At 44.3% G+C, this 25,210-nt stretch overlaps 2 protein-coding genes across 2 annotated transcripts; both read right to left on the bottom strand.

Annotated features, from left to right (window-relative positions):
- Positions 1-398: 398 nt before the first annotated feature.
- On the bottom strand, positions 399-20,328 carry SPMIP4 (sperm microtubule inner protein 4). The gene is given in 10 exon segments (XM_083468325.1): positions 399-1,311; positions 2,836-2,927; positions 3,653-3,818; positions 4,565-4,626; positions 8,521-8,630; positions 9,996-10,025; positions 13,428-13,530; positions 13,533-13,588; positions 17,562-17,704; positions 20,213-20,328. Coding segments are annotated over 9 exon segments (1,542 nt in total). The 5' UTR covers positions 17,696-17,704; positions 20,213-20,328; the 3' UTR covers positions 399-522.
- Positions 20,329-21,617: 1,289 nt separating this feature from the next.
- Positions 21,618-24,979, bottom strand: NPVF (neuropeptide VF precursor). Its single transcript, XM_083466400.1, has 3 exons — positions 24,817-24,979; positions 22,846-23,228; positions 21,618-22,100 (listed from the first exon to the last, which is right to left on the bottom strand). Exons 1-3 carry the CDS (start codon positions 24,943-24,945, stop codon positions 22,013-22,015), a joined length of 600 nt encoding a protein of 199 aa, XP_083322526.1. The 5' UTR covers positions 24,946-24,979; the 3' UTR covers positions 21,618-22,012.
- Positions 24,980-25,210: the final 231 nt, after the last annotated feature.

Consider the following 25,210-nt stretch of genomic DNA (forward strand, 5'->3'; position numbering starts at 1 on the left):
TCATCTGCAATGCTGTCGTATTTATTTTATAGTACAGTCCATTGATCATTGCTTTCATTTTATGGATCAGTGGTCCCGTTAGACAGTAAAATTCATGTTAAATTGCTGTTCTAGGGGTTGTTTTCAGAAGTCTGCAACGGATTAATCCATTTTGCATTACTTTCTATGGGGAAGCGTGCCTTGGTTTTGGAATGCTTTGGTTTTGGAAAGGACTTCCGGAACGGATTAAATTTGAGAATCAAGGTACCACTGTACCTCATAATATTAGAGGCATGGCTAGCAGGTGTGGCCCTAGGTGCAAAGAGGCTTTATGACTCATTTGATTCCTCCCGATCCCCTTCAGAGCTGCCTCAACCTGCCTTTGGACGACACTGAATCAGTACTTCACGCAAAAAAACTGAAAAACTAGGAGAGTGTTTTATAAAGCACAGCAAGCCAATTCAGAAGCAGCAACTGGAAAAATCGGCTGAGAATATTTCCGCCCCTCCCTTTCACTTTTTTTTGAAAGGGTGAGGACGTGTGTCAGTTATAGTGATAGGCATTCACGCCGTAGAATTTGTGCCTTCTGCCTTTCCTGTCGTGATCCCTCAAGTCCCTTATTCCTCCTCTAGTTAGATCACTCAGGCGTTTGATGGCTTCACCCTTCCTAAAACAATACTGCATATCGTTTAATTTTGTTTGAGGCCGAGCTATCCCGCAGTTAGGAATCCATTCTGGGAAAGTGGACCTGCTTTCGATCTCTGGGAACACATTAGGAACACATTGAACACCCGGTATGTCGTCACATGTTTCAAAGCTCACCTCCGTTGGGCCTGGTTTAGAGAGGCTGATGGGATGGTGCCACACGATGTAATTGCTTAAGCGGGAGGGGGGCAGATCTTCGTAGCGAATGGATTCAGCGGGCTTCACAACAATCTCTGGTTCGGGGGGAACAGCAAGCTGTCTTTGATACAACTTCTCCGTCTTCCAAGTATCTGTAATTTTCTGAAACCTGCTCCACGGAAGTTTCGTATGTTTCATGCTTTCTCTCGGGTTCCCTACCGGGCGATCGATCTGATTTTGTTGGAAGTCCTCAGTTCTCTTTTTTGCTCCGCTGTCCGTTTCCGGAGGCATTTGCCTACTGCTGCTCTGCACCGCATCTAAACATTTGCGTATGAGTGACTCGCCTGTCCATTGAGGTGGGTGCTCACAAACATAGCCAGGATCCTGCTGCTGAGGGTCATAGGGGCGAATTGGTTTGCCTTGAAGTGCGCGAGCAATACGTCCTTCTAAGGGTCTTACTTGAGTCTCAGCTGACGGAAATGATTCTCTCTGAAAAACAGATAGTTTGGGATTGATGTCCTCTAAAGACAACTCTCAGAGCAGCAATGGGGAACTTTTGGCTCTCCAGATGCAGTTAGATTCCCAACTCCCATCAGCCCCGGTCAGCATGGCCAATGGTCAGAGGTGATGGGAGTTGTAGTCCAGCAGTATCTGCTATGCCAGAAATACCCCATTTCTGTTTTAGGACCAAACGAGATACTGTATATCATTTGCTTGATGATTTAATATTTAAATAAATTGTCCTTTGTGCAAGCAAATTCCAGGGCAGTGTATGATAATATCAGCAACAAGAGAATACAGTGGTACCTCGGGTTAAGTACTTAATTCGTTCCGGAGGTCTGTTCTTAACCTGAAACTGTTCTTAACCTGAAGCACCACTTTAGCTAATGGGGCCTCCTGCTGCCACCACGCTGCCGGAGCACAATTTCTGTTCTCATCCTGAAGCAAAGTTCTTAACCTGAAGCACTATTTCTGGGTTAGTGGAGTCTGTAACCTGAAGCGTATGTAACCTGAAACGTATGTAATCCAAGGTACCACTGTACAAGAAACCAAAAGACAACATCTATGAAACGAACAAACAGACTGGAGGACAGATGTAACCTTTTAAAAATGTGTGGTCAAAGAATAGGGCTGGGCAATATTTGGTTTTCAACAGCGTGATATATCACCAGCTAAACATTGCGATATACTGATATATCGTTATGTCTGAAATAAGGATGGAGCTATGTATAAAGGCATTGTCTGGATTCACGGTTTCCCCCACATTGCAATTTTTTGCATAGCACACACAAACACACATAATGATTCATGATATATTGCCCGGTCAAAAATTATGAAGCCGATACCACAATATGGACTCCAAACTGGTTTTGGACGATACAGTGATATGTCGCCCAGACCTAACAAAAAGGAAAATCTTAACCTGGTGCTGAAAAGATTGCAACTTCAGTGTCAATGTAAGATTAAAAGTCGCTGTAGGCATTGCAAGGTGACAGCTATGTTCAGGGTATTACCCTTTTTTTACCGTTTATTTCCATTATTATTAGTAATAACAGTTTATTTGTTCCACTCCATTAAAGAAAAGCTTTAATGAAGACATTTCATCACCACGGATCAATAAAACGTGTCTCATCATGAACAAAGCTAATGCATAGAAAAAGTGTGCCTTGGAACAATAAGGTTGCAGTGTGGAGTGTTGCTGTTCAGAATTCCAGCCTCTCCATTCTCCTTCCCACCTGGTTTTCTAGGACAGCCAGCTGGCTGTTCTATGAAACTGAGCATGCTCAATCCTCACTGGGCTGCTTTGTGGTTTCCCCCTTCCCTTAGAGACACGTTTATTTGTTTTTGCATTTCTGCAAACTCCGTGCCCACCTCCCAGCTTGCTGATACCTCCCTCTTGGGTGCTGTGGGTGGGTGCTGCCCTTCAGTCTACATCATCAATGGCATTCACAGCCTGAACATCAGAAATGGAAGGGAGCGATCAGCTTGAAAGGTCCTAGTTGCCATACTTACGAGTTCAACGTCCATGCCCAGCTCTCCAGTTGCTCTGCCAATCATCTTGGGATCATGGTCATCCAGCAGGAAGGGGTTCATAGAACCTTTACCTTAAGCAAACCAATGTTGACATCAGTTTAGGAAGCTAATATGTAATATGTGGTATTTTTCTTTGAAAAATAGCAATAATATTGTTATGTGTTACCCCAGTCTCCAAGCTGTTAGAGATTCCAGGGGTACCTGTGCTTAACCCAGGATTTGGTTTCCTTGGAATGAAAGCCAATGGAGATGGTGGTATCTCCAGGATAAATGGTTTTATTTACACATATATAGATCCCAAGCATAGGTTGGAGCGGCTCACAGCAACAACACCCCCCCCCCCGTAGTTTTTGCTTCCCCTTTAAGCTTCCAGGGGAGACACAAAGTCATGTTTCTGTGTCTGCAGTTTCAACATCCAGCTCACACCTCACAGATATACCAATTCTGGGCATTGTTCTTCTACCTAGGATCATGTGGCCTTTAGTCAGGTGAAGGGAGTGAGGAAGATCCCTATGGCCCCCTTTCCTGGAGAGTAGCATCACTTAGCTCGTTCTTTGAGATGCTCACGAAGGCTTCACTCAAGCCATTATCATTATAAGTTTGACCCATTCTGCAGGTTCCCTCCAGCCTTACAGGTACAGGTCCCAATAATTGGGAGCCCAGGTATCATCAAGACTGTCCCCCCCAAACCCCCCTCATCTTAATATTTTGGAAAATGCAGAGCAAATCTCAAGATGATTTATCTGTAGGTATTTTGTGTTCCAGCATTAATCTCTCATGTCTAATAAGTGTGTACCTGTGTAGTCACGCTTGTACGTCGAAAACCAGAGGGCCTTTTTGATATTTTCCAGCATGTTGGCAGCTCTGAATGAAATGTCAAGCTCCGGGGGTTTGGAAGTCTTCTTGCGGCCCCCCTTTGGGGAAGCATTTGGGTCGCCTGGCTGACCATTTTCATCGCCATTCTGAGAATAAAAAGTAGGACAGGCGTGCTAAATTCTCCTGCTTGAACCGTGCAAGTGTTTGCTGAGAGGGTAGGAAGGACACAACTTTCCAAATTGAAGCTGTCAAGGTTTAAAACGTGGTTTTAGAAATCTGTCCAATTGGGAGCAAATGAATGAGGATGGTAAAAGTTTGGATTCACTTTCCACATAAGAGTCTAGGGGTGGGATGGGGAGCTGTGTTCAGCTTGAGGGCCACATTCCCTTTTGAGCAACCTTCCGGAGGCCATGTGCTAGTGGAGGTCAGGACCAGAGGCAAAAGAGGATGGAGCCATTAAAATGAATGCTACCTTAGTACTGTGGGATATTTTCTACACACCTTCTGCCATCCTCCCTCCTCCATTCAAAGAAGGCATTGCCTCTGCCATAGGCATGTCTACTTTGTATGATTTAAAAAAAAAATCATTTCCTGTCATTGTTCTGTTTTAAACTTTTTTAAAAGGTCATTTTTATTTTGTGCATCATCTCGAGACATATATGTGGAAGGCAGTTAATAAATAACAACAATGATATTATAGTCCATGAAGCTGGTTGGCAAAGGCTGGTCTACTCTGCCAGAGCTGTCTCCAAGACCTCTTTGTTACTTGAGGTTTCAACATTTTATTTTTAAAGATGGAGGTAACCAGGAATTGAACCTGGTTCTTTTTGATTGCTGAGCTGTAGCCCTCCCTCTAATGTTAAAATCCCCAACCATAGTAGCAATTACCTACAGGAAAGTATCCAAGCCGTCTGTCTAAAGGTTCGCCAGCTCTTTCGTCTCTTTCGGGGCCACCTTTAAAATTCAGGAGGAAATACTTGGTTGCATAATATGAAATTCAAGCAGCTCAGGTAAGAAGAAGAATCTGACTTGGAAGGGGGCAGCTACTTTGCTATAGTTGAGAAACGCTTCCTGGTCCACCACAAATCAGAGATGTACCAGTAGGTCTTGGCCTGTCTCCCGGTTGGGCAGAAGGCAGAAGACTACCATCTTTCGCAGAGCACTTTTAACAATGTTTGTGGAAGAGGAGCAAAATTGGCTGAATACACACCATACAGTAAAAGCACAATCTTGGGCACAGTAATTTGTTAAGGGTGCTCTGTGAAGGGTCAACCAAAGTTCCCAGGTTTCTTTCCGGGTTGGTGGTAGTGGTGTGTGTTTTAAATGTATGAAGAAGAGAAGAAGAGTTTGGATTTGATATCCCGCTTTATCACTACCCGAAGGAGTCTCAAAGCGGCTAACATTCTCCTTTCCCTTCCTCCCCCACAACAAACACTCTGTGAGGTGAGTGGGGCTGAGAGACTTCAGAGAAGTGTGACTGGCCCAAGGTCACCCAGCAGCTGCATGTGGAGGAGCGTGGACGCGAGCCCGGTTCCCCAGATTACGAGACTACTGCTCTTAACCACTACACCACACTGGCTCTGGTACACACTCTTGGTGTACAGTCATGATGATTTTGCTGCCAGCGCCTGAATGCAAAGAAGGAACACAGCTGAAGAATTCCTCAGAGAAGGCCATAATTCTTAACCTGATAAGCTTTGCTTGGAATAGAACTTGTCCTCTGATGGTCCCTTGCAAAACAAAAATAGAACCGCACATCTTTCCATCTTTGTACTGCTTAGGGCCAGTCTAGAATGAAGTACTGGCAGACGGGAGAAAGTTTAGAAGGAGGAATGCTAATCACACTATTGTACAATAATGTCTTACAAGCCTCCTTTGTTTACTAGGCAAAGATCCCACAATGTGCTTCAGCATTCTTATTCAGCGTTGTGGTGATGGGTGGTTGGAGATAACAGCTCCTTAACTCAACTTGACCTGTTGCTTAATGCCATTACTTCCCAATGATTAAAGCTTCTTAACACTGTATGCATTTAAACTGGACAAATGTTCTGTGACTGCAGTAGTCTCATGAGGTTTTCCCCTTACATTACTTCCCTTTGCCTGTAATCCGTTTTGCATTATTGCCAACACCTTTATAGAAGTCTGAATGCGCAGTATGGTCATTTATTCATTCATTTATTTAAAAGATGTTATGCTACTTTTTCAACACATTCAAAGCAATTTGGGGGGAAAGGAGAAAAATAAAAACTGGAATAATAAAAATAAACATGCATATACATTGTGGTGTGCTGTCCCCAGGGAGGTTCATCCAGACCTTCATTATAAGGTACAAGGTAAAGGTAAAGGACCCCTGGACGGTTAAGTCCAGTCAAAGACGACTATGGGGTGCATTACTCATCTTGCTTCAGGCCGAGGGAGCTGGTACTTGTTCACAGACAGCTTTCGGGGTCATGTGACCAGCATGACTAAACTGCTTCTGGTGCAATGGAATGCCATGACGGAAAACCAGAGCGCATGGAAATGCTTTTTACCTTCCTACTGCAGTGGTACCTATTTATCTACTTGCACTGGCATGCTTTCAAACTGCTAGGTTGGCAGGAGCTGGGACAGAGCAACGGGAGCTCACCCCTTTGTAGGGATTCAAACTGCTGACCTTCTGATCAGCAAGCCCAAGAGGCTCAGTGGCTTAGACCACAGAGCCACCTGCATCCCCCTACCTTCATTATACATCTTTAGACACCAGGCGAAAACATTCTTCTTCAACCAGCCCTTGGCTGATTCTACAACCTTTTAAATGTGTTTGCAGAAGGAGGGGTTATTGCTTTGATGTTTTTGTTTTAACTATTTATTTGTGCTTTTGCTTTATATTTTATCTTGTTAACCACCCTGAGATCTTGGGATGATGGGCATTATATAAATTTAATAAACAAACAAACAAACAAACAAACAAACAAACAAACAAACGTGTGTGTATTAGCCAGTTGAAAGCATCATAATAGGTAGATAAAGAAGGGATGGCTTGTCTGAAAAATCAGGCTGAGAAGAACAATCCCTCAGTTTCAGAAGATATTGGGGTCACAGCAGTAAAGCCCTTCCTTTCAGTGGCATATATTTGTATTGCGTAGACAGATGTATAAAGTAACAAAAGCAGGACTGGCTGGATGAAGGAAGCTTGATAATATCACTACATTACAACCTAATCTCCAGGATCTCCCTCCCCCTTTCCTTGGAACAGGAGAAACCCTGCTGCAGGCCTCAGTTGAAAGCCCCACCAGGAACTCTGTGGAACCCTGCCAATAAACCCATTATGTTATGAGCACCTATACAGAGCGTGAATTCAAAAGTCAAGGTTCAGCCATCAGGACTGAGTCTGTGGCTTAGCCTCCTGTGACTCAGTTGATTTGAGCCTGATGGTTTTTTCACCAGCAGATTTCTATTGATTCCAAAACAGTTTTGAGCCTTACATGGATCTCAGAGTCAGAGGATGTTTAGCATTTGGACAGAAGTGTGCAGACGAGGGGGAGATGGGCAAGCCCTGAATACAGAGATGGTCAATGTTTCCTCCACATACCAGGTATGTCATACCTGCCTTTTGGGAAAGGTAGCATAACAAATAATAGAATCACAGAATGGTAGAGTTGGAAGAGATCCCAAGGGACATCTAGTCCAGGGGCCAGCAAACTTTTTCAGTAGGGGGCCGGTCCACTGTCCCTCACACCTTGTGGGGGGCCGGACTATATTTTGAAAAATATGTATGAATGAATTCCTGTGCACATTGGGAAGAATGGGGCGGGGGAAGGGCAGGCATAACTCTTCACGGCAGGTTCTCGGGCTGGATTTAGGACCCAGGCGGGCCTGATCCGGCTCGGGGGCCGTAGTTTGCCAAACCCCTGATCTAGTCCAACCTTCTGCACTGCAGGAATCTTAACTAGATCATACATGACTGGTGGCCATCCAACCTTTGCTTAAAAACTTCCAAGGAAGGAGAGTCCGCTACCTCTTGTTAGGAGTCTGTTCCTCTGCTGAACAGCTCTTGCTGTCAGAAAGTTCTTCCTGAAGTTTAGTCATTTGAAGCCATTGGTTTGACTCCTACCCTCCAATTATACGGACATATTGCTGCTCCCCCTCTTCCCCCAAGATAATGCACAGAACTGCCTTAAAGAAGTTTGAATGAAGAGTTTGGATTAGATATCCCGCTTTATCACTACCCTAAGGAGTCTCAAAGCAGCTAACAATCTCTTTTCCCTTCCTCCCCCACAACAAACACTCTGTGAGGTGAGTGAGGCTGAGAGACTTCAGAGAAGTGTGACTGGCCCAAGGTCACCCAGCAGCTGCATGTGGAGGAGCAGGGAATCAAACCCGGCTCACCAGATTATGAGTCCACCACTCTTAACCACTAATCCACACTTCTAAATAGAGAGATCTGCTAGTTTATACAGTTGAGAATATGATCTTCAACAGGTGTGGGGAACATTTAGTGTTCCAGATGCTAAACTACAGCTCCCATCATCCCTTAGCCATTGGCTAAGATTGCTAGGGCAGGTGGGAATTGTCGTTCAGCATCATCTGGAGGGTCGCTGGTTGCACACTTCTTCTTTACAGCTATCCTAAGAGCAGGTTTTTAAAGCGTTCCACCAGGCTGGAGCCAGTGTTGAAAAGGCCCTGGCTCTGGCTGAAGCTAATCTAACTTCCTTAGGGCCCGGGACCACTAGGGTGTTGCTATTTATGGACCTTGAGGCTCTCCGTGGGGCATACCGGGAGAGGCGGTCCCGTAGGTACGACATGAGAAAAAGACATGAGAAGACTTAAACCAAAACTGCACACAGGTACAAATGAATAATGCTTTACCTGTGATGTCAATGTTATTGTGGACGTAAGGATGAAGTGGCCGGTGACGGCCGGCCACAAGTTGGGTCTCTGGATTGGCTGGCGACTTGTGCCTTAGATACTTCTCATATCTATCAAATACAGCAGAAAGTTTTTGACAGGGACAAAGAACATTGTATGGTCATGATGGGCTTCGGTTGCTTGGAATGGATTTCAGATGAAGAAATACAATCCCTTAATTTTGCTCCATACTTCTACCTTGACTTCTCTACAAGCTGTTCCATACCTGCCGACAGGAATGCCCTGGGTTCAGTCGAGGGATTCAGCTGTTAAACCACAGGCTACAGCAACACATTTCACCCAGATTTTACTAACAGTATTAAAAAGAAGAAGAAGAAGTAGTAGTCCTAGGAATAAGCCAAAGGCATGGGAAAGAAGGACATCCCTACTGCCTCACCAGAGTGGTACATGCTCTGGTTATCTCCTGCTTGGCTACTGCAATGCTCTCTACACGGGGCTACCTTCAAAGGTGACTCGGAAACTACAATTAATCCAGAATGCAGTTGCTAGACTGGTGACTGGGAGTGGCCACTGGGACCATATAACACCTGTCCCAAAGGATCTATGTTGGCTCCCAGTACGTTTCTGAGTTTAATTCAAAGTGTTGATGTTGACCTTTAAAGCCTTAAACTGTTTCGGCCCTGGACATCTGAAGGAGCGTCTCCATCCTCATTATTCAGCCTGGACATTGAGGTCCAGCTCCTTCTGGCTGTTCCCTCATTGAAAGAATTGAGGTTATAGGGAACCAGGCAGAGGGCCTTTTTGGTAGTCACCCCCCCCATGGAATGCCCTCCCATCAGATGTCAAGGAAATAATAATATGACTTTTCATAGATATCTGAAGGCAGTCCTCTTTCGGGAAGCTTTTGATGTTTGGTGTTCTGTTGGAAGCTGCCCAGAGTGGCTGGGATACAAGCAATAAATTATTATCATTACTCAGCATGAATTCTTTCCCTTTTCCTAGGAAGATGACCCCCACACCTGCCCTTCTCTGCACCCGAAGTGCTAAATTCTCACACTTGTTTTCTTTCTTAACTATTTTTGCACTTCAGGAAGGGTAATGCAGAATTCTGGAACGAGGTCCAGTGGAGAGCTTGGGCCATCGTTTTCTAGCCAATAAATTATACAGAAACTAATTTAACAATAAACCAAAGGGAAGGGCAGTGTCCTCGTCATCAGCAAGCCTTTGTGGTCATCTTCAGCTCTTTCTGTCGCCTCAGGGGGAAGAGTCGGGGACCTGGACTGTGACATCAGTTGCCAGGAACTAGAAGCCACAAACTCCTCCATATAGTCCTAATATATTGTACATTTTGAACTGTAAGCTGCTTTAGAAGCCAGTTTGGCTGGGAAATGGATAAAAATGTTAGTCATACTTTTTCTGTTATCTGAATATAAAACACACAGATTTTAACACAGACGTAAGTTAACTATACTTACTCCTCTGAATTTTCTGGCAAGTCAGGAAGTCTGTAATAAGAGAGAGGTCAGCCAATTAACGTCAGTGTATAGGATACCTTATACTTCCAAAAGGCAATTGTAATTGAGACTATTCTGATTGCTGCAGCTGAATCTGGCCAAATGGCTTTAGGATATACTCGAAGCTTTGTAAATTTCACCCATTGGTCTGGAGAGGTCCAGAAGGTACAACACGAGAACGGGGCCTTCTCTGCAGTGGCTCCCTGCCTGTGGAATGTTCCCCCCAGGGAAGTTCACCTGGTGCCTTCATTATACATTTTTAGGTGCCAGGCAAAAACGTTCCTGTTTAATCAGGCCCTTGGCTGATTTGATTGACATCCTATGCCCTTTTAAATTGTGGGGTGGGGTTTTTTGGGGGGGAGGTAGGGTTATTATGTTGTTGTTTTTATTTTGATTATGTATTTTGTGGTTTTATATTTTGATTTTATTCTGTGAACCACCCTGGCACCTTCGGGTATAGGGGGGGTATATAAATTCAATTGATGAAGATGATGATAAAGATGATGATAAAATGTCCTTCGCGTTTAGGACATGGATTGTAACATGATGCAAACAGCAGCACTTTGCGTTGTTAGGAGTCAAAATGAGGAGAACCTCTTTGGATGGATCTACTTTGGGAGACAAATGTTATTTGGAATCCATCAGGTAGTATTTTGTCTGCACTGTGCTGAATTATTCATAGTTGTAAAATATTTACATCAGTGGTTTATTGATTTTGGTAATTATTTTGCTATTAAACAGTGTATTTTGTATTGTACTGTATTTAGAATCATATAGAATTGTAGAGCTGGATGGGATCCTAAGGGTCATCTAGTCCAACCCCCTGCAAGGCAGGAATCTCAACATGCAGTCCCCCATCCAATTTGAAACCAGACCAGACCCTGCTTAGCTTTGCAAATGTGCTAGCAGTTTTGTTGCTGCATCACTAGCAGGTAACTTCTGTTTGATTATTTTTGTCCACCGCCCTGGGATCCTATGGGCTGAAGGGCACTTTTAAAATCAAATTAATAACAGCAGAAGCAGCAACCAAAAATGATAGGGAGCAAGGCTTGCATGTGTGCAGTAAAAGGAGGCGGCCGACTTCTGAGGTGCTAAAAGAGACTGTGCCATTTCAAACTGCAGGTGGTAGATCACATCTTTTAACCCTCCCCGTACATAAACAACTCACTGGAAGTAGTTCAGTCCTGTTCAGTAAATTTATTGTGCTAGCCAAAGGACCTGACAAAACCATATAACACAGGCAATATAAAATATAAAGCAAAACCTCTATTTGAACAAACAGAACCATGTGTTGCAAGCAAGACTGTGAACAGGGAGCCTCCGCAACCACATACATTGTATTTCAATTTAGAACGCCAAATCTTCCTTGCAATTTACTGTTATTTTGTCCAATTCCTTCTTCCTAATCTTTCTTGCTGCTAGTGCAAAAAGGGTGACTTTATGAGCCTCACGGGTGTTAGAGTTACTCAACAATCACAGAACTCTCTCTGCCGAGGAGAGACTGCTTTCTTGAACAAACAGGAGATTTAGAAACCATCTCCAAGCTCCGTGTATGATGGGCAATAAAACAAATAATGAAGAATGTCTTCGACCCCTGGTTGCCCACATATACAGAATCTACCTGCATATGGAATCTTTGCAAGTAGAGAGCTAGGGCAACACGGAATGGTCCCAGCTAGACAATCCTTTCTTCCAGATGTGCTAGGTTTTTTACTTGCAAGATGAGCAATTTTATGAAGGGGTGAAGTTCTAAACAAACCACTTTGCTGAATGCGTAGAGCAGGTTTAATCTATCTAGTCTGTTCTTTCCAGCTTTTTGGAGACTGGTTTCCTGACATGACGTGTGTCCAGACATAACCACAAATGTTACAAACACTGCACCGGAAGGAAGTATGTTTTAAAATAAGGAACCACTGCTTCCCTACATCAATACCTAATAGGGGAGGGGCACAGCTCAGGATCTCAAGTGGATTCATTGTAATATCTGGATTTGAAGACTGAAAAAAATATTGGGTTATGAAAAATAGAATAGGTGGATGTTAATGAGTGAATACTCTATTTAGGTGAAGGACAGAAAACCGGAAGTCTTTTTATCTCCTCCCCTCTTTCTTTCCCTTTTCCCTTCTTTTCCCTTCTGTTCCTTTTTAGATTAGATTTTTAAAGTATTTATTTTATTCTGGTGTATTATAAAAGATAATTTGTACTGGGAATGAACCTTTGTATATCTTTGGATCAGTATAAATGCAAATAGATATATTTTTTAAAAGGATCTCATGTGGGCTTTAATAGTTGTTCTTGGAATGTATCCTAATTTTTTCATTATGCTGATAAAGCAACTTTGTTTCTTTCTGAATGAAACAGGCATTCAAACATTATTCCAGTTCTAAAAACGTGCAGCAACCACTTTTTGTGTTTTGGTGCCATCAGGTGGCAAAACTATAGCTCTGCAGTTTTAATCCCACAATGCTCAAGTTTCTCTCAGCCGGCTAAGTTTTCATATGGGCAATGAGAGAACCTTTTCTTCAGTTATTAACTTAACCGCTAGCTCTCTGCAAGACTGAGACCCTGCATCAAAATCTAAAGGCACAACCACAACAGCACTCGAGCTCCATGTGCTATTTAAAGACAGTCTGATCTTAGCTGGGAACAACATCTTGAGAGACAACCATGTTAACCTGTTGCTGCAAATATAACAAAGGGTGCTTCTAGACTGCCATTATTTTCAAGTGGAATTCTGTCATCTAACCTCCCCAGAAACAAATCAGAACAAAAGCTTATCAAATAGCCAAAGTTGTCTAACCTTCCTGCAAACCAATAAGAATGGAAGCCAAAGCAGTTCATCTTTAACACATAATCATTTATGAACTGACACGGAATCCAGTCCAACAAAAGCCCATTTTATAATACAGTTGTCTTTAAAGGGGTCACAATACAATCTGTGGTTTTAATCTTAGGATATATGTGACCTGACTCTTGTGATGAAGATACCTGTCTATCTCAGCGATGCTGACTAAAAACCCATTCAACCAAGCTTAAATGCAAAACCACACAAGGTATATAGGAGTGCCCTTTGCTATGGGACTATTGCCAAAATAATCACATACTTCTGATAACTGCAGAATTTCAGGATGTAGACACCAGTGCCTCATTATTGAATGCTGCAGGTATTTTAAACGTGAGCTTAGTGTATCATAAAAGCTCTCTGTTCACATTGGGCAGTCTCTTTTGACCATAGGATGGAGGGAATGTTTTTTTTATAAAATAAATATTCTTCCAGGTTTAGTCCTCCTCAGTTTTTGGCTTTCCAAGAGACACCAGCATTTCTGAATTGGCTTCTGGATTTGAACACGAATATCCAGCCATCCAGAGACAGAGAGAAAGCAGATAGCCTACCTTAGTGGGGCATCTCTGTTACTGCCATAGTACTGGTGTTCCTGATCAAACTTGTAAGGTGGCTCATAGATTCTGTGGGATTCTGGCAACAGGGGTTCAGATCTTGTTCTCCTTTCACGACGGGCTTGCGCAGCTGGAATATTTCCCTTAGCTCTTCATATCTGAAATCAGATCAAATGTTCCCAAAGAGCAGCTGCAACAACGATACTCTACCTGAGTGACACTCGCTTCATAGCTAGAATGGCCACTTACCAGACCAGAGGGCAAAAGAGGACACAGATTTGCATAGTAGTTGCACATGCTGATTAAGATGCATCGGTTCACATTTGGAAGCAATTGCTGCAGTTTAAATAGAAACATAATGCATCTTGCCATAGTGGGCATGACTGCTGACCAGGCTCTGACTGTTGATAGTCAACTTGAAGGCTCTCTCGCCTTTGCCAGTGTGGTGTAGTGGTTAAGAGCGGTAGTCTCGTAATCTGGTGAACCGGGTTCGCGTCTCCGCTCCTCCACATGCAGCTGCTGGGTGACCTTGGGCTAGTCACACTTCTCTGAAGTCTCTCAGCCCCACTCACCTCACAGAGTGTTTGTTGTGGGGGAGGAAGGGAAAGGAGAATGTTAGCCGCTTTGAGACTCCTTAGGGTAGTGATAAAGCGGGATGTCAACCTTTTATAAAAAGGATGTCAGACCCCTGACAGTTAAGTCCAGTTGCGAATGACTCTGGGGTTGCATCACTCATCTCGCTTTACTAGCCGAGGGAGCCGATGTTTGTCTGCAGACAGTTTTCCACGGTCATGCGGCCAGCATTAAACTTCTGGCAAAATCAGAGCAGCACATGGAAACGCTGTTTACCTTTCCACCAGAGCGGTACCTATTTCTCTACTTGCACTTTGACGTGCTTTCGAACTGCTAGGTTGGCAGGAGCTGGGAACGAGCAATGGGAGCTCACCCCATCACGGGGATTCAAACCGCCAACCTTCCGATTGGCAAGCCCAAGGCTCGGTGGTTTACACCACAGTGCCACCCATGTCCCTATATAATAATAATAATAATAATAATAATAATAATTTATTATTTGTACCCCGCCCATCTGGCTGGGTTTCCCCAGCCACTCTGGGCGGCTTCCACAGAAACCAAGAAACACTAAAATATCATACATTAAAAGCTTCCCTGAATAGGGCCGCCTTAAGATGTTTTCTGAATGTCAGGTAGTTGTCCATCACCTTGACATCCGATGGGAGGGCATTCCACAGGGCGGGCGCCACCACCGAAAAGGCCCTCTGCCTGGTTCCCTGTAGCTTCGCTTCTCGCAATGAGGGAACCGCCAGAAGGCCCTCAGCGCTGGACCTCAGTGTCCGGGCAGAACGATGGGGGTGGAGACGCTCCTTCAGGTATACTGGGCCGAAGCCATTTAGGGCTTTAAAGGTCAACACCAACACTTTGAATTGTGCTCGGAAACGTACTGGGAGCCAATGTAGGTCTTTCAAGACCGGTGTTATGTGGTCTCGGCGGCCGCCCCCAGTCACCAGTCTAGCTGCCGCATTCTGGATTAGTTGTAGTTTCCGAGTCACCTTCAAAGGTAGCCCCACGTAGAGCGCATTGCAGTAGTCCAAGCGGGAGATAACTAGAGCATGCACCACTCTGGCCAGACAGTCAGCGGGCAGGTAGGGTCTCAGCCTGCGTACCAGGTGGAGTTGGTAGACAGCTGCCCTGGATACAGAATTGACCTGTGCCTCCATGGACAGCTGTGAGTCCAAAATGACTCCCAGGCTACGCACCTGGTCCTTCAGGGGCACAGTTACCCCATTCAGGACCAGGGAGTCCTCCACACCAGCCCGCCCCCTGTCCCCCAAAAACAGTACTTCTGTCTTGTCAGGATTCAACTTCAATCCATTAGCCGCCATCCATCCTCCAACCGCCTCCAGGCACTCACACAGGACCTTCACCGCCTTCACTGGTTCTGATTTGAAAGAAAGGTAGAGCTGGGTATCATCTGCATATTGATGGACACCCAGTCCAAACCCCCTGATGATCTCTCCCAGCGGCTTCATATAGATGTTAAAAAGCATGGGGGAGAGGACGGAACCCTGAGGCACCCCACAAGTGAGGGCCCAAGGGTCTGAACACTCATCCCCCACCACCACTTTCTGAACACGGCCCAGGAGAAAGGAGCGAAACCACTGTATAACAGTGCCCCCAGCTCCCAACCCCTCTAGACGGTCCAGAAGGATGTTATGGTCGATTGTATCAAAGGCCGCTGAGAGATCCAGCAGAACTAGGAAACAACTCTCACCTTTGTCCCTAGCTCGCCGGAGATCATCAACCAGTGCGACCAAGGCAGTTTCAGTCCCATGATGAGGCCTGAACCCTGATTGGAAGGGATCCAAATGGTCCGCATCCTCCAGGCGTGCCTGGAGTTGTTCAGCAACCACACGCTCAATCACCTTGCCCAAGAATGGAAGATTTGAGACTGGGCGATAGTTGGCCATACTGGCCGGGTCTAAAGATGGTTTTTTAAGAAGCGGTTTAATGACCGCCTCTTTCAGCGGATCTGGGAATGTTCCCTCACAGAGGGAAGCATTCACCACCCCGCAGAGCCCATCGCCCAGCCCTTCCCGGCTAGCTTTTATAAGCCAGGATGGGCAAGGATCAAGGAGACAGGTGGTTGGTTTCACTCGTCCAAGCAGCCTGTCCACATCCTCGGGGGTAACGGATTGAAATTGATTCCATGCAACTTGACCAGACAGGGCTCTAGCACTCTCCCGCCCCAGCCCTGCTCCCACGGTGGTGTCTAGCTCCTTCCGAATATGAGTGATTTTATCTGCAAAAAACTTTGCAAAATCGTTGCAGGAGATCTTGGGGTCTTTACAAGGCCCCGATGGTAAAGGTGGTTCCGTTAAATTGCGGACCACCTGAAAGAGTCTCCTGCTACTATTTTCTGCAGATGCAATAGAGGCGGTGAAGAAAGTCTTCTTCGCCGTCGCTATCGCCACTTGGTAGGCTCGACGTTGAGCTCTAACCTGTGTCCGGTCAGATTCGGAGTGAGTTTTCTGCCACCGACGCTCTAGCCGTCTCAGCGATTGTTTCATCGCCCTCAGCTCCGAAGAAAACCACGGGGCTGTCCGGGCTCCATGCAATCGGAGAGGGCGCTTCGGAGCCAGACAGTCGATAGCCCTGGTTAACTCCGCATTCCAGCGGGCCACCAGGGAATCAGCTGAAAGGCCATCAACATGGGATAAAGCATCCCCTACCACTCTCTGGAAACCATTTGGATCCATTAAGTGGCGGGGGCGGACCATCCGAATTGGTCCCACCTCCCTGCAGAGGGGAAGGGTCGCGGAGAAGTCCAGTTGCACCAGGAAGTGATCTGACCATGGCACTTCTTTGGTTTCATTTTTACTTAGTGTCAGATCACCCACGTCGCTAGAGGTGAATACCAGGTCTAAGGCATGTCCATGACTATGAGTTGGGCCCAACTTATTCAGGGACAGCCCCATGGAGGCCATGCTTTCCACGAAGTCCCGAGCGGCCCCTTGTAAGGTCGTGTCGGCGTGGATGTTAAAATCCCCTAGGACAACCAAACTAGGTGTCTCCAGGAGAACATCCGCCACGACCTGAAGCAGCTCGGACAGGGAATCCTTGGTGCAGCGGGGAGGTCGGTACACCAAAAGGAATCCTGTACTGCCCCTATTGCCCAACTTCCAGAACATGCACTCAGAAAACTGGGTCTTCCCAGTAGGACGCCTATGTGTGTTTACTCAGAATTAAATCTCATCAAAGTCAATGAGGCTTAATTCCAATACACAGCATTGTGGCCATAATGAGTATATTCATACTACAGTGGTACCTCAGGTTACAAACACCTTGGGTCACAAACACTTTGGGTTACAGACTCCGCTAACCCAGAAGTAGTACCTCAGGTTAAAAACTTTACTTCAGGATGAGAACAGAAATCATGCGGCAGCGGCAGCGGGAGGCCCCATTAGCTAAAGTGGTACCTCAGGTTAAGAACGGTTTCAGGTTAAGAATGGACCTCCGGAACAAATTAAGTTCGTAACCAGAGGTACCACTGTATAAGACCTAATTCAGTTACATAGAGATATTGGAAAAAAATAGAGTGAATAGCCTTCTTACCTTTCTGGTGATATAGGTGGGCCCGGGGGGATATGCAGCGGAGTCAGGTGATTCTCAGATTCCAAGGTTTTTGTTACTAAGGCTGTTCCATCTTGAGCATCATTGTAATAGGTCATACCCGTATGCATTTCCATCTTTAATAGCTACAGAGTAAATTTATACACAGAAAAGTCCGTGATCAAAGCAACTAGCATTTTGCTTAGTTTGAACAGATAAAATTCTGTTTCGATAGGTAACTAGAATTGACTTTTAACAGCGCCAACTTCATTACTGAAAGAGATCACTTTTCAGATTGCAATGTGAAAATGAGAGAGTCTGGACAAAAATAGACATGACAATGAATTTCATGATGAACCGGAAACATTGAAAAATTGGGATTTTAGAAAAGAAGAAGCCAATTTTGTTTTTTCAAAGTGACACAGTATCATATTAAAACAAAGTCCCTTAAAAAAGCTGGAAGGGACTAGAGCAACCTTTTCCAAGCTGACGCAGTCCAGATGTTTAGAACTGCCACCCCTGGCTGGATGGGGTTGATGGGAGTTGGAGTTCAGTAACATCTGGAGACACCGTGTTGAGGGAATGCTGGATTAAAGTTATTTGCATGAGGGGAAATTCTCTTTCAACTTCTGGGTATTGTACCAAATGGTATGTGGGAAGAATATGAGTCAGTTTCTTCTTAGCAGCCATTCAATAAACTCTAGCTCTTACTTTGATTTCCCTTAAGATGTAGTTCATGGCAGAAATACAATTATACCATGCTTTACACTCTAATGTGATCTAGCATTGAACTTTGGCAAATTCATACAGAACTATCACACATTTCTGTTGTGTTCCACTTTTGATAAATACATGCAGTTTTGTGAATGTGTTTCGCCTGCTGGATTACACCAGCGTTACGCCCCATATACCAGTGCTATGGGTACATGAAATGCCAGGATGTGACCGTAGTTGGTTCTATCCCTGTTCACTTCTTCAAAGGACATTTCAGTGGAAGAAATATACAAGCAGAGCATAAGGCAGGGGTGGCAAGCCTGTGACCTTCCAAATGTTGTTATATTATACCTCCCATCATCCCTGCCCATTGGCAATCCTGACTGGGTCTGATGAAAGCCAAAGTCCAACAACATCTGGAGGGCCACAGGTTTGGCACAAGGAGAAGCAAAGAGGCCCTCTTCCAAGGCAGGAGATGCGCTACCCCATAGCAGATTCCCAAACAGCGATACCTTGCACATCCAATATGCCCTCAGCCAGAAACCAGTTTTCTTTCTGTGTCCCTTTCTTCCAAATGGCAAGTAGTCTATGTTTACACAAACTGTTCACATCATCCTCTGCCTCTCAGCTGGAGGGGTGGTTGTAGGTCACCTTCTCTGTGCTCCAATGGGTACCTCATTCAAAGGCATACAAAGCATCCCAGCTATCAGGGACTGGACTGAGGAGGAATGGTGGGGACCGCCCCCCCGCGCTTCCCAGAGAAGAGGGAGACAGTATAGATTTACAACAGTGGTTTGCAGAAGGTCATAGTTCAGAGGCTGTAGAGGGGAGAAGCTGGGAAATATTGGGAGAGGAGCAGGAGGAGGAAGAAGAACCCGGGGAGGGACAGCTGACAAATTCAGTGTATTTGAAAAGCATTCCTGATCCGCCCCCCCTGCAGGACCTGGCGAGCATTGAGAGTAGGAGAACAGAAAGCTCAGAGGCAAAAAGCACAGATTAGCTGATTCAGGGATGATGTATAATAGGAGAGACGGAGGGGGTGGGACTTTACTCAGAGCAACGCCATTATCTGAGAGACTGCATCCTATGTCTTATCTCTCTGAATATTGAATAAAACATCTTGTTTTTTCCATTACAGTGGTACCTAGGGTTACGTACAATTCAGGTTACACACACTTCAGGTTACAGACTCCACTAACCCAGAAATAGTACCTCGGGTTAAGAACTTTGCTTCAGGATGAGAACAGAAATCGTGCAGCAGCAGTGGGATGCCCCATTAGCTAAAGTGGTGCTTCAGGTTAAGAACAGATTCAGGTTAAGAATGGACCTCCGGAACGAATTAAGTACTTAACCTGAGGTACCACTGTACTGGCAGCCTGCTGTGAGGGAGGAGGATCAGATTCCCTGCAGCCTGACACCAGCTATCAACCTAGCCATTATCCCTCATCAGCCACCCATTCTGGACTATTAACTAATAATCTGCTCTGCCTCCACAGTCAAAGGCAGTCAACTTTCCGAATACCAGTTGCAGAAAACCGCAAGAGGGGAGAGCGTGTTCTTGCGCATGGGTCCTGCTTGCGAGCTCCCCATTGCCATCTGGCGGACCACTCTAAGAAGAGGCAGCTGGACTAGATGGGCATTTGGCCTGATCCAGTAGGCTTGTCTTATGTTCTAACTTGCTCAACGCCATCCGTCAACAACCACAACACCATGAATCATGCAACACATGTCCACTTTCAAAGTTGTTATTATCATTTATTAAATTTGTATACCACCCTCTACCCGCAGGATGGATGAAGAGCCATCTTTGATGCTTCCATTAGTCTCCAGGCCTTTCCCCCAACCCCATGCAGTGTTGAAAGTTAGATAAGAATGGCTAAGATAAGAGAGGAAACAGATGGAAGCGGACATAAAAGTGGAAGTTTGAGCCTCAAACCTACCTTTCTAGTTTAAGGGCAGTGCAGTATGTTGTTCTAGTTCCCTGCCCTGCCCTGTCAGTGGTATCTGACATCACAATAGAGGAGATTGTCCTGATTGTTTGCTTTCACAGTTTCTGATGGAAAATTAGCTTGTTGAATTTGGCACATTACATTTTGGTAAAATGGATGTGGAAAAGTGAAATATAGTGCTTGATACAGAAACCAAAATACCACAAATGTACTTAAAGGAAGTTTAACTAAATTGTGCTTTGAAAAGCAACCTTTTTATGCTACTTCTTGAAACAAGGGGGAGATATCTGAGAGTGACGGCCACGTTCTCATTAAACCACTGCTTAGTTTTGTATTCTCTATGTTTCGACAGAATGAAACACATTCTAATGATCATAGTCACTGGGAACAGGGCAATGTTCTCCACTACAGCTGAAGGAAGCAGGCTTAGGGGGTGCAGGGGAGGCCACATGGCACACCACATATGGCTCTCTCCTCCAACATCTGGTTATCACTCCCCATCCCCTAGCGGTGGAGGTTAGTCCATTCTGGCAAATAGGGCACTGCCCCACCAACCTTAGTCTGCCCTCAGCCAATCTCCACCTGCCTGATTTCTTGGTTATACAACCAGTCAGGGGATGGCTTTGACTTTCATTGGCTCTGTCTCCACCTAGTGTTGGTCCTCCTACTTTCTGCCCTACAAGTCCAACCCCTGACCACTACCTGCCAGCATCTGATTCCTGAGGTGGCCAATGATAGAGATACTTTCCTCTTGGTACTTATGGGGGACAATTATGACAGTTTCAATCAAAACCATGGTGGGAGAGGAAAGAGTTGAAGCTCCCCTCCCCATGTACCTGGCCCTGATGAAAATCAGGGCTCCCACACTTAAAAAGCCAAAAACTCGGAGATTATTAGCAGTGACACAGTACAGTATGTTGTTTAGTTTGGCCCTGATTTGTACATGAACGCAACCGCAGTACAAGACACTGCAGGTGTCTGGACTCACTTTACAACCGCCAGCTCTTCATTGATTCATCTCTGACTTCTTGGCCTAACAAGAGTATCGTGTTCTTATTCTTTTGAAAAATAAAGGGCTTAGGCACCAACACACAACTTGCGTGAGAAACAAAGAATGTTTGGCAGCTCCTGCAGCTTCCTGGAATCCATTCCTGTAGGTTTGATTTATTCCAGTCCTTCCCCTGCCTTTCTCCCCAGTTCATGAATAATATATATGCATGGATAATAAATAATCGACAGATAGCCATCCTTGTGTGTGTTACCTGCCTAGAATTTGCTTGCAGCTTCACTTACTAGGCAGTGATTATCTCCTTGGCTCCTATGCTATAAAACCAAAGAGAAATTTGCATTGCACAGCATCATGTCATTCCCACCCCCCATTTATTTATTTATTTTTACGGATTTCTTCACCCACAGGAATCAGGAAAAAGATTCCAATCCTTTTTGTACATTTTCTTCTGCACAGCTTTTATAGAAGCAAGCCCCAAACCTGTTTATTTCTGCATGACTTTTCAGCCACTTTGGTTACAAGGTAGATTTCTTGTGGTGACATTTTTTTATTTTGCTGACACTGTTTTCAGCTACATGCAATACTACTATATGCTATTTACAATTGACACCAATGGTACAGAGTACAAGAGAGATTGAAACCCGCAGCACAGATATGGAAGCAAACTACTACAACAGCCACCATCACCAGTCTATAAATGCCTCCTGATGGAAATCATGATTTGAAGACTGGTGGCTTTTTTAAAAAATGGCCCCTTTCTTTCTCTTTCGTTGTATCGCCTTTTATAACGGAAATTCACCCAGAGCCTTCCAAAGTCTTGCCTCTTCATCATCAGATTCCCTTTTCATATTATTGTGTAAATGGCCAAATCTGAAAAGAAAGAATCAACCATGAATGATTCAGCGGCACCAATGATTCAAATGTGGATGGATGTAAAGGAAAGAGCCCTTCACCACCCTCCGGATCATTCTTCAAATTAAATGTGCTTTTCAAGGGTACCATTCAAATGCTTTTAAAAAACAACCCTCTCCACCACCCCATTCCAAAAAAGTGATTTGAATTGTATGAAATGTCCAATTATTATTTTTGGGTTTTGGTGATGGAGAATGGAGAATTGGATGGTGGAGAACTGATAGAGAATGGTTGAAATACAATGCAGGAGAATTTTTCGGCACAACTCTAGAGCTTGACTTTGGAGAGGAAAGGTAATTTTTTATCAAATCCAGAGAGGATGCTTCCAGAGTGCTTTTAAAATATCACATCTCTCTCCATCATACTTTCCTCCTTCAAGTTCAGACGGCAGGTCCGTTAAGATTTTCTCAAGCCACAAAGGACATACTTGGACTTCCAGGGAATATTTTATTCACATTGACCTGGCAAATCCATAACGGTATATTATTACATCAATTCAGATTGGTAATGAGGTTGGGATTAGAAGGTGTTTATTGAATGAATAACACATAAAGCAGCTTTCTATGACCTGGTTCCCTTCAGCTGTTTTGGACTTCATCATGGACACACAATCTGTGGCTGGTGGGAAGTGTTGTTCAGATCATGGAAGGCTGCCACAGAGCGTTCAGCACTTGAATAAAACAATGGATTTAAATTTATTTACTTGTTATTGCCTTGGTCAGGGTCTTTGGCCACTTGAGGCAGACTGAAGAGAAGTGACGTCCCAAATCTTTGTGGCAAGTTGGCGGGAGAGTGGAAGGAACTTTGAACCGAAGGAGCTCTCTCAGATCTTTGTGACAAAGGAAGGGTGTGCCGAGCAAGGCTTCCGGCAGTCGCCCTTCCAAACCGGAGAGGCAGGTTTGCTGAAGGCTTGATGCTTCTCTCTTCCTGAAAGTTTCTGCCAAACCTCAGGGGCAAATTCGCAGCTGAGTTGGGCACCTTCTTTGTGGTGGGCGTCCTCATCTTAATGATGTTCTTCAGTCCCCAATCCTCCAGTTCTTCAAGGTTCAGGCTTCTCTGATTTTCTTCTATGATGTCTTCACTAGACTAAAAGAGGAAAAAACAATAACACAACTTCAAGGCGATTAATATACTGGTTACATGCTGATAATTAAGTGTGATTCTGATTAGGCTTTGGCCCTCTCCAAGTCTTGACTCTCTGCCAGTCTCAATTTTTTCTGTGGAGAGTGAGAACACTTCAAGAGTAGTTGGGGGAGGGGGAGTCAAATACAGTGGTACCTCAGTTTACAAACTTAATCCCTTCCGGAAGTCCGTTCTTAAACCAAAACTGTTCTTAAACTGAGGTGCTCTTTCCCTAATGAGGCCTCCCGCCACTGGTGCCCTTCCACCGTTCGGCTTCCGTTCTTAGACTGAGGTAAAGTTCTCAAACCAAGACACTATTTCTGGTTTTGCGGAGTTTGTAAACCAAATCGTTCTTAAACCGGACTGTTCTTAAATCGAGGTACCACTGTACTCAATTCATTCTGAAGTGGTCTTTCCTTCAGACTGGCTGTGCACTTACCCCGGTGTTGGCTAATATCCTTGGCTTTATTACCAATCCCCTTTCCTAGTCTAATCCTTTTAAAAAATAGCCAACTGGCTGGAACTGGCCAGATTTTTTGTCACAGACACCAGGAAGGTGAAACCATCCTGTTAAGTAATATCTGATAATTTCTACCTTGATGACTAACATCAGAGATGGAGCTTATTTTCCAGGAGAGAAAAGCACGAGGTTATGATTTATTGAATAAGTAACAGGCAAATAAATGCAGACTCTCATTTTAATGAGATGTGCTGGAACTCACAAAAAGAAGTATCTCACAAGAACCTGGAGAAATATTAATTTGGGGACAATTGGAAATAACAATAAAGGAAGAGTCATATTAGACTGATTGAGTGTCAGAACTAGAGATGCTGGAGGCCTGCAAAGGGAATTTGAAGTAGTACCATTAGCAGATGGCAAAAAGCTGTATACCACCTACAGCTAGGAGCTATTCTGGAGTGTATCTGCTAAATATTGGAAATAACTGTATTCTATTTAATTGACAGAAGAGAAGAAGTACCTCTTTTTTCTCTTTCTTTTTTCTTACTTAGTTTTTGATAGTATTTTATTAATATTAAATAACATTACTTATAAGCATGACATGATATGATATGAAGAAACATAAAGAGAGAAGATTGGTAGAAGAGATTTGTGAGAGAGGCAGAATAGACTGGTTTTTCTCAGGGTGTGAGGTTGAGAAAGATGGGAGCTGTCCCAGGTGGGAGCTGGGAAGACATGGATCTCTGTGAATTGAAGATGAAGATAGGAGGTTGATAAAATATAAAATTGTGTTGTGTGTGTGTGTGTGAGCGTGCGGCAGCAGGAGGCCCCATTAGCTAAAGTAGTACCTCAGGTTAAGAACAGTTTCAGATTAAGAACAGACCTCCAGAACAAATTAAGTTCTTAACCCGAGGTACGATTCTTGGAGGGGTGCAATTTTCTGATTCACCTCAGGTGCCAAAATGCCTTGGGCCGGCCCTGATTGATCCACACATATGCTGTTTCAACATTTTCTCTGTCAACCTCTTTATGTACCAACAGCAGTGCAAACACAGTTCTTAAAGGATAATATTATGTCAGTAAATTTCTTACCTCGGAATAGTTATCATCACTGTATTCTTCTCTGCTCTGCAAGCTGGTCATTACCGATTCATCACGGCAGAAGGTCTTTGAGGCTAAAAGCAAACATGTAGCTAAAGTAAATAAGATTAATCTGTTCATTTGAAATAATTTTCAGTTCTCCTAGATCGTATTTACATCAGAGATCCAAATCTGGACAGCAGAAAAAGTGGCATCTTTTTATACTATCAGGCAACAAAAAAAATAATAATAATCTTACCATGACACCGATTCCAAACATCTTCATTTTAATATGAATTAGAAATATGATGTTAATTATGTATGGGAAGTATGCAGAGAATTTGTTTTGTGAACTTGTTTAAACAAAAGTGTTTCCGGTCAAGAAACGCAGATGACATTACCAAAT

The sequence above is a fragment of the Podarcis liolepis genome, assembly GCF_965112155.1.
Source record: "Podarcis liolepis genome assembly, chromosome: 12".
Classification (NCBI taxonomy): Eukaryota; Metazoa; Chordata; class Lepidosauria; order Squamata; family Lacertidae; genus Podarcis; species Podarcis liolepis.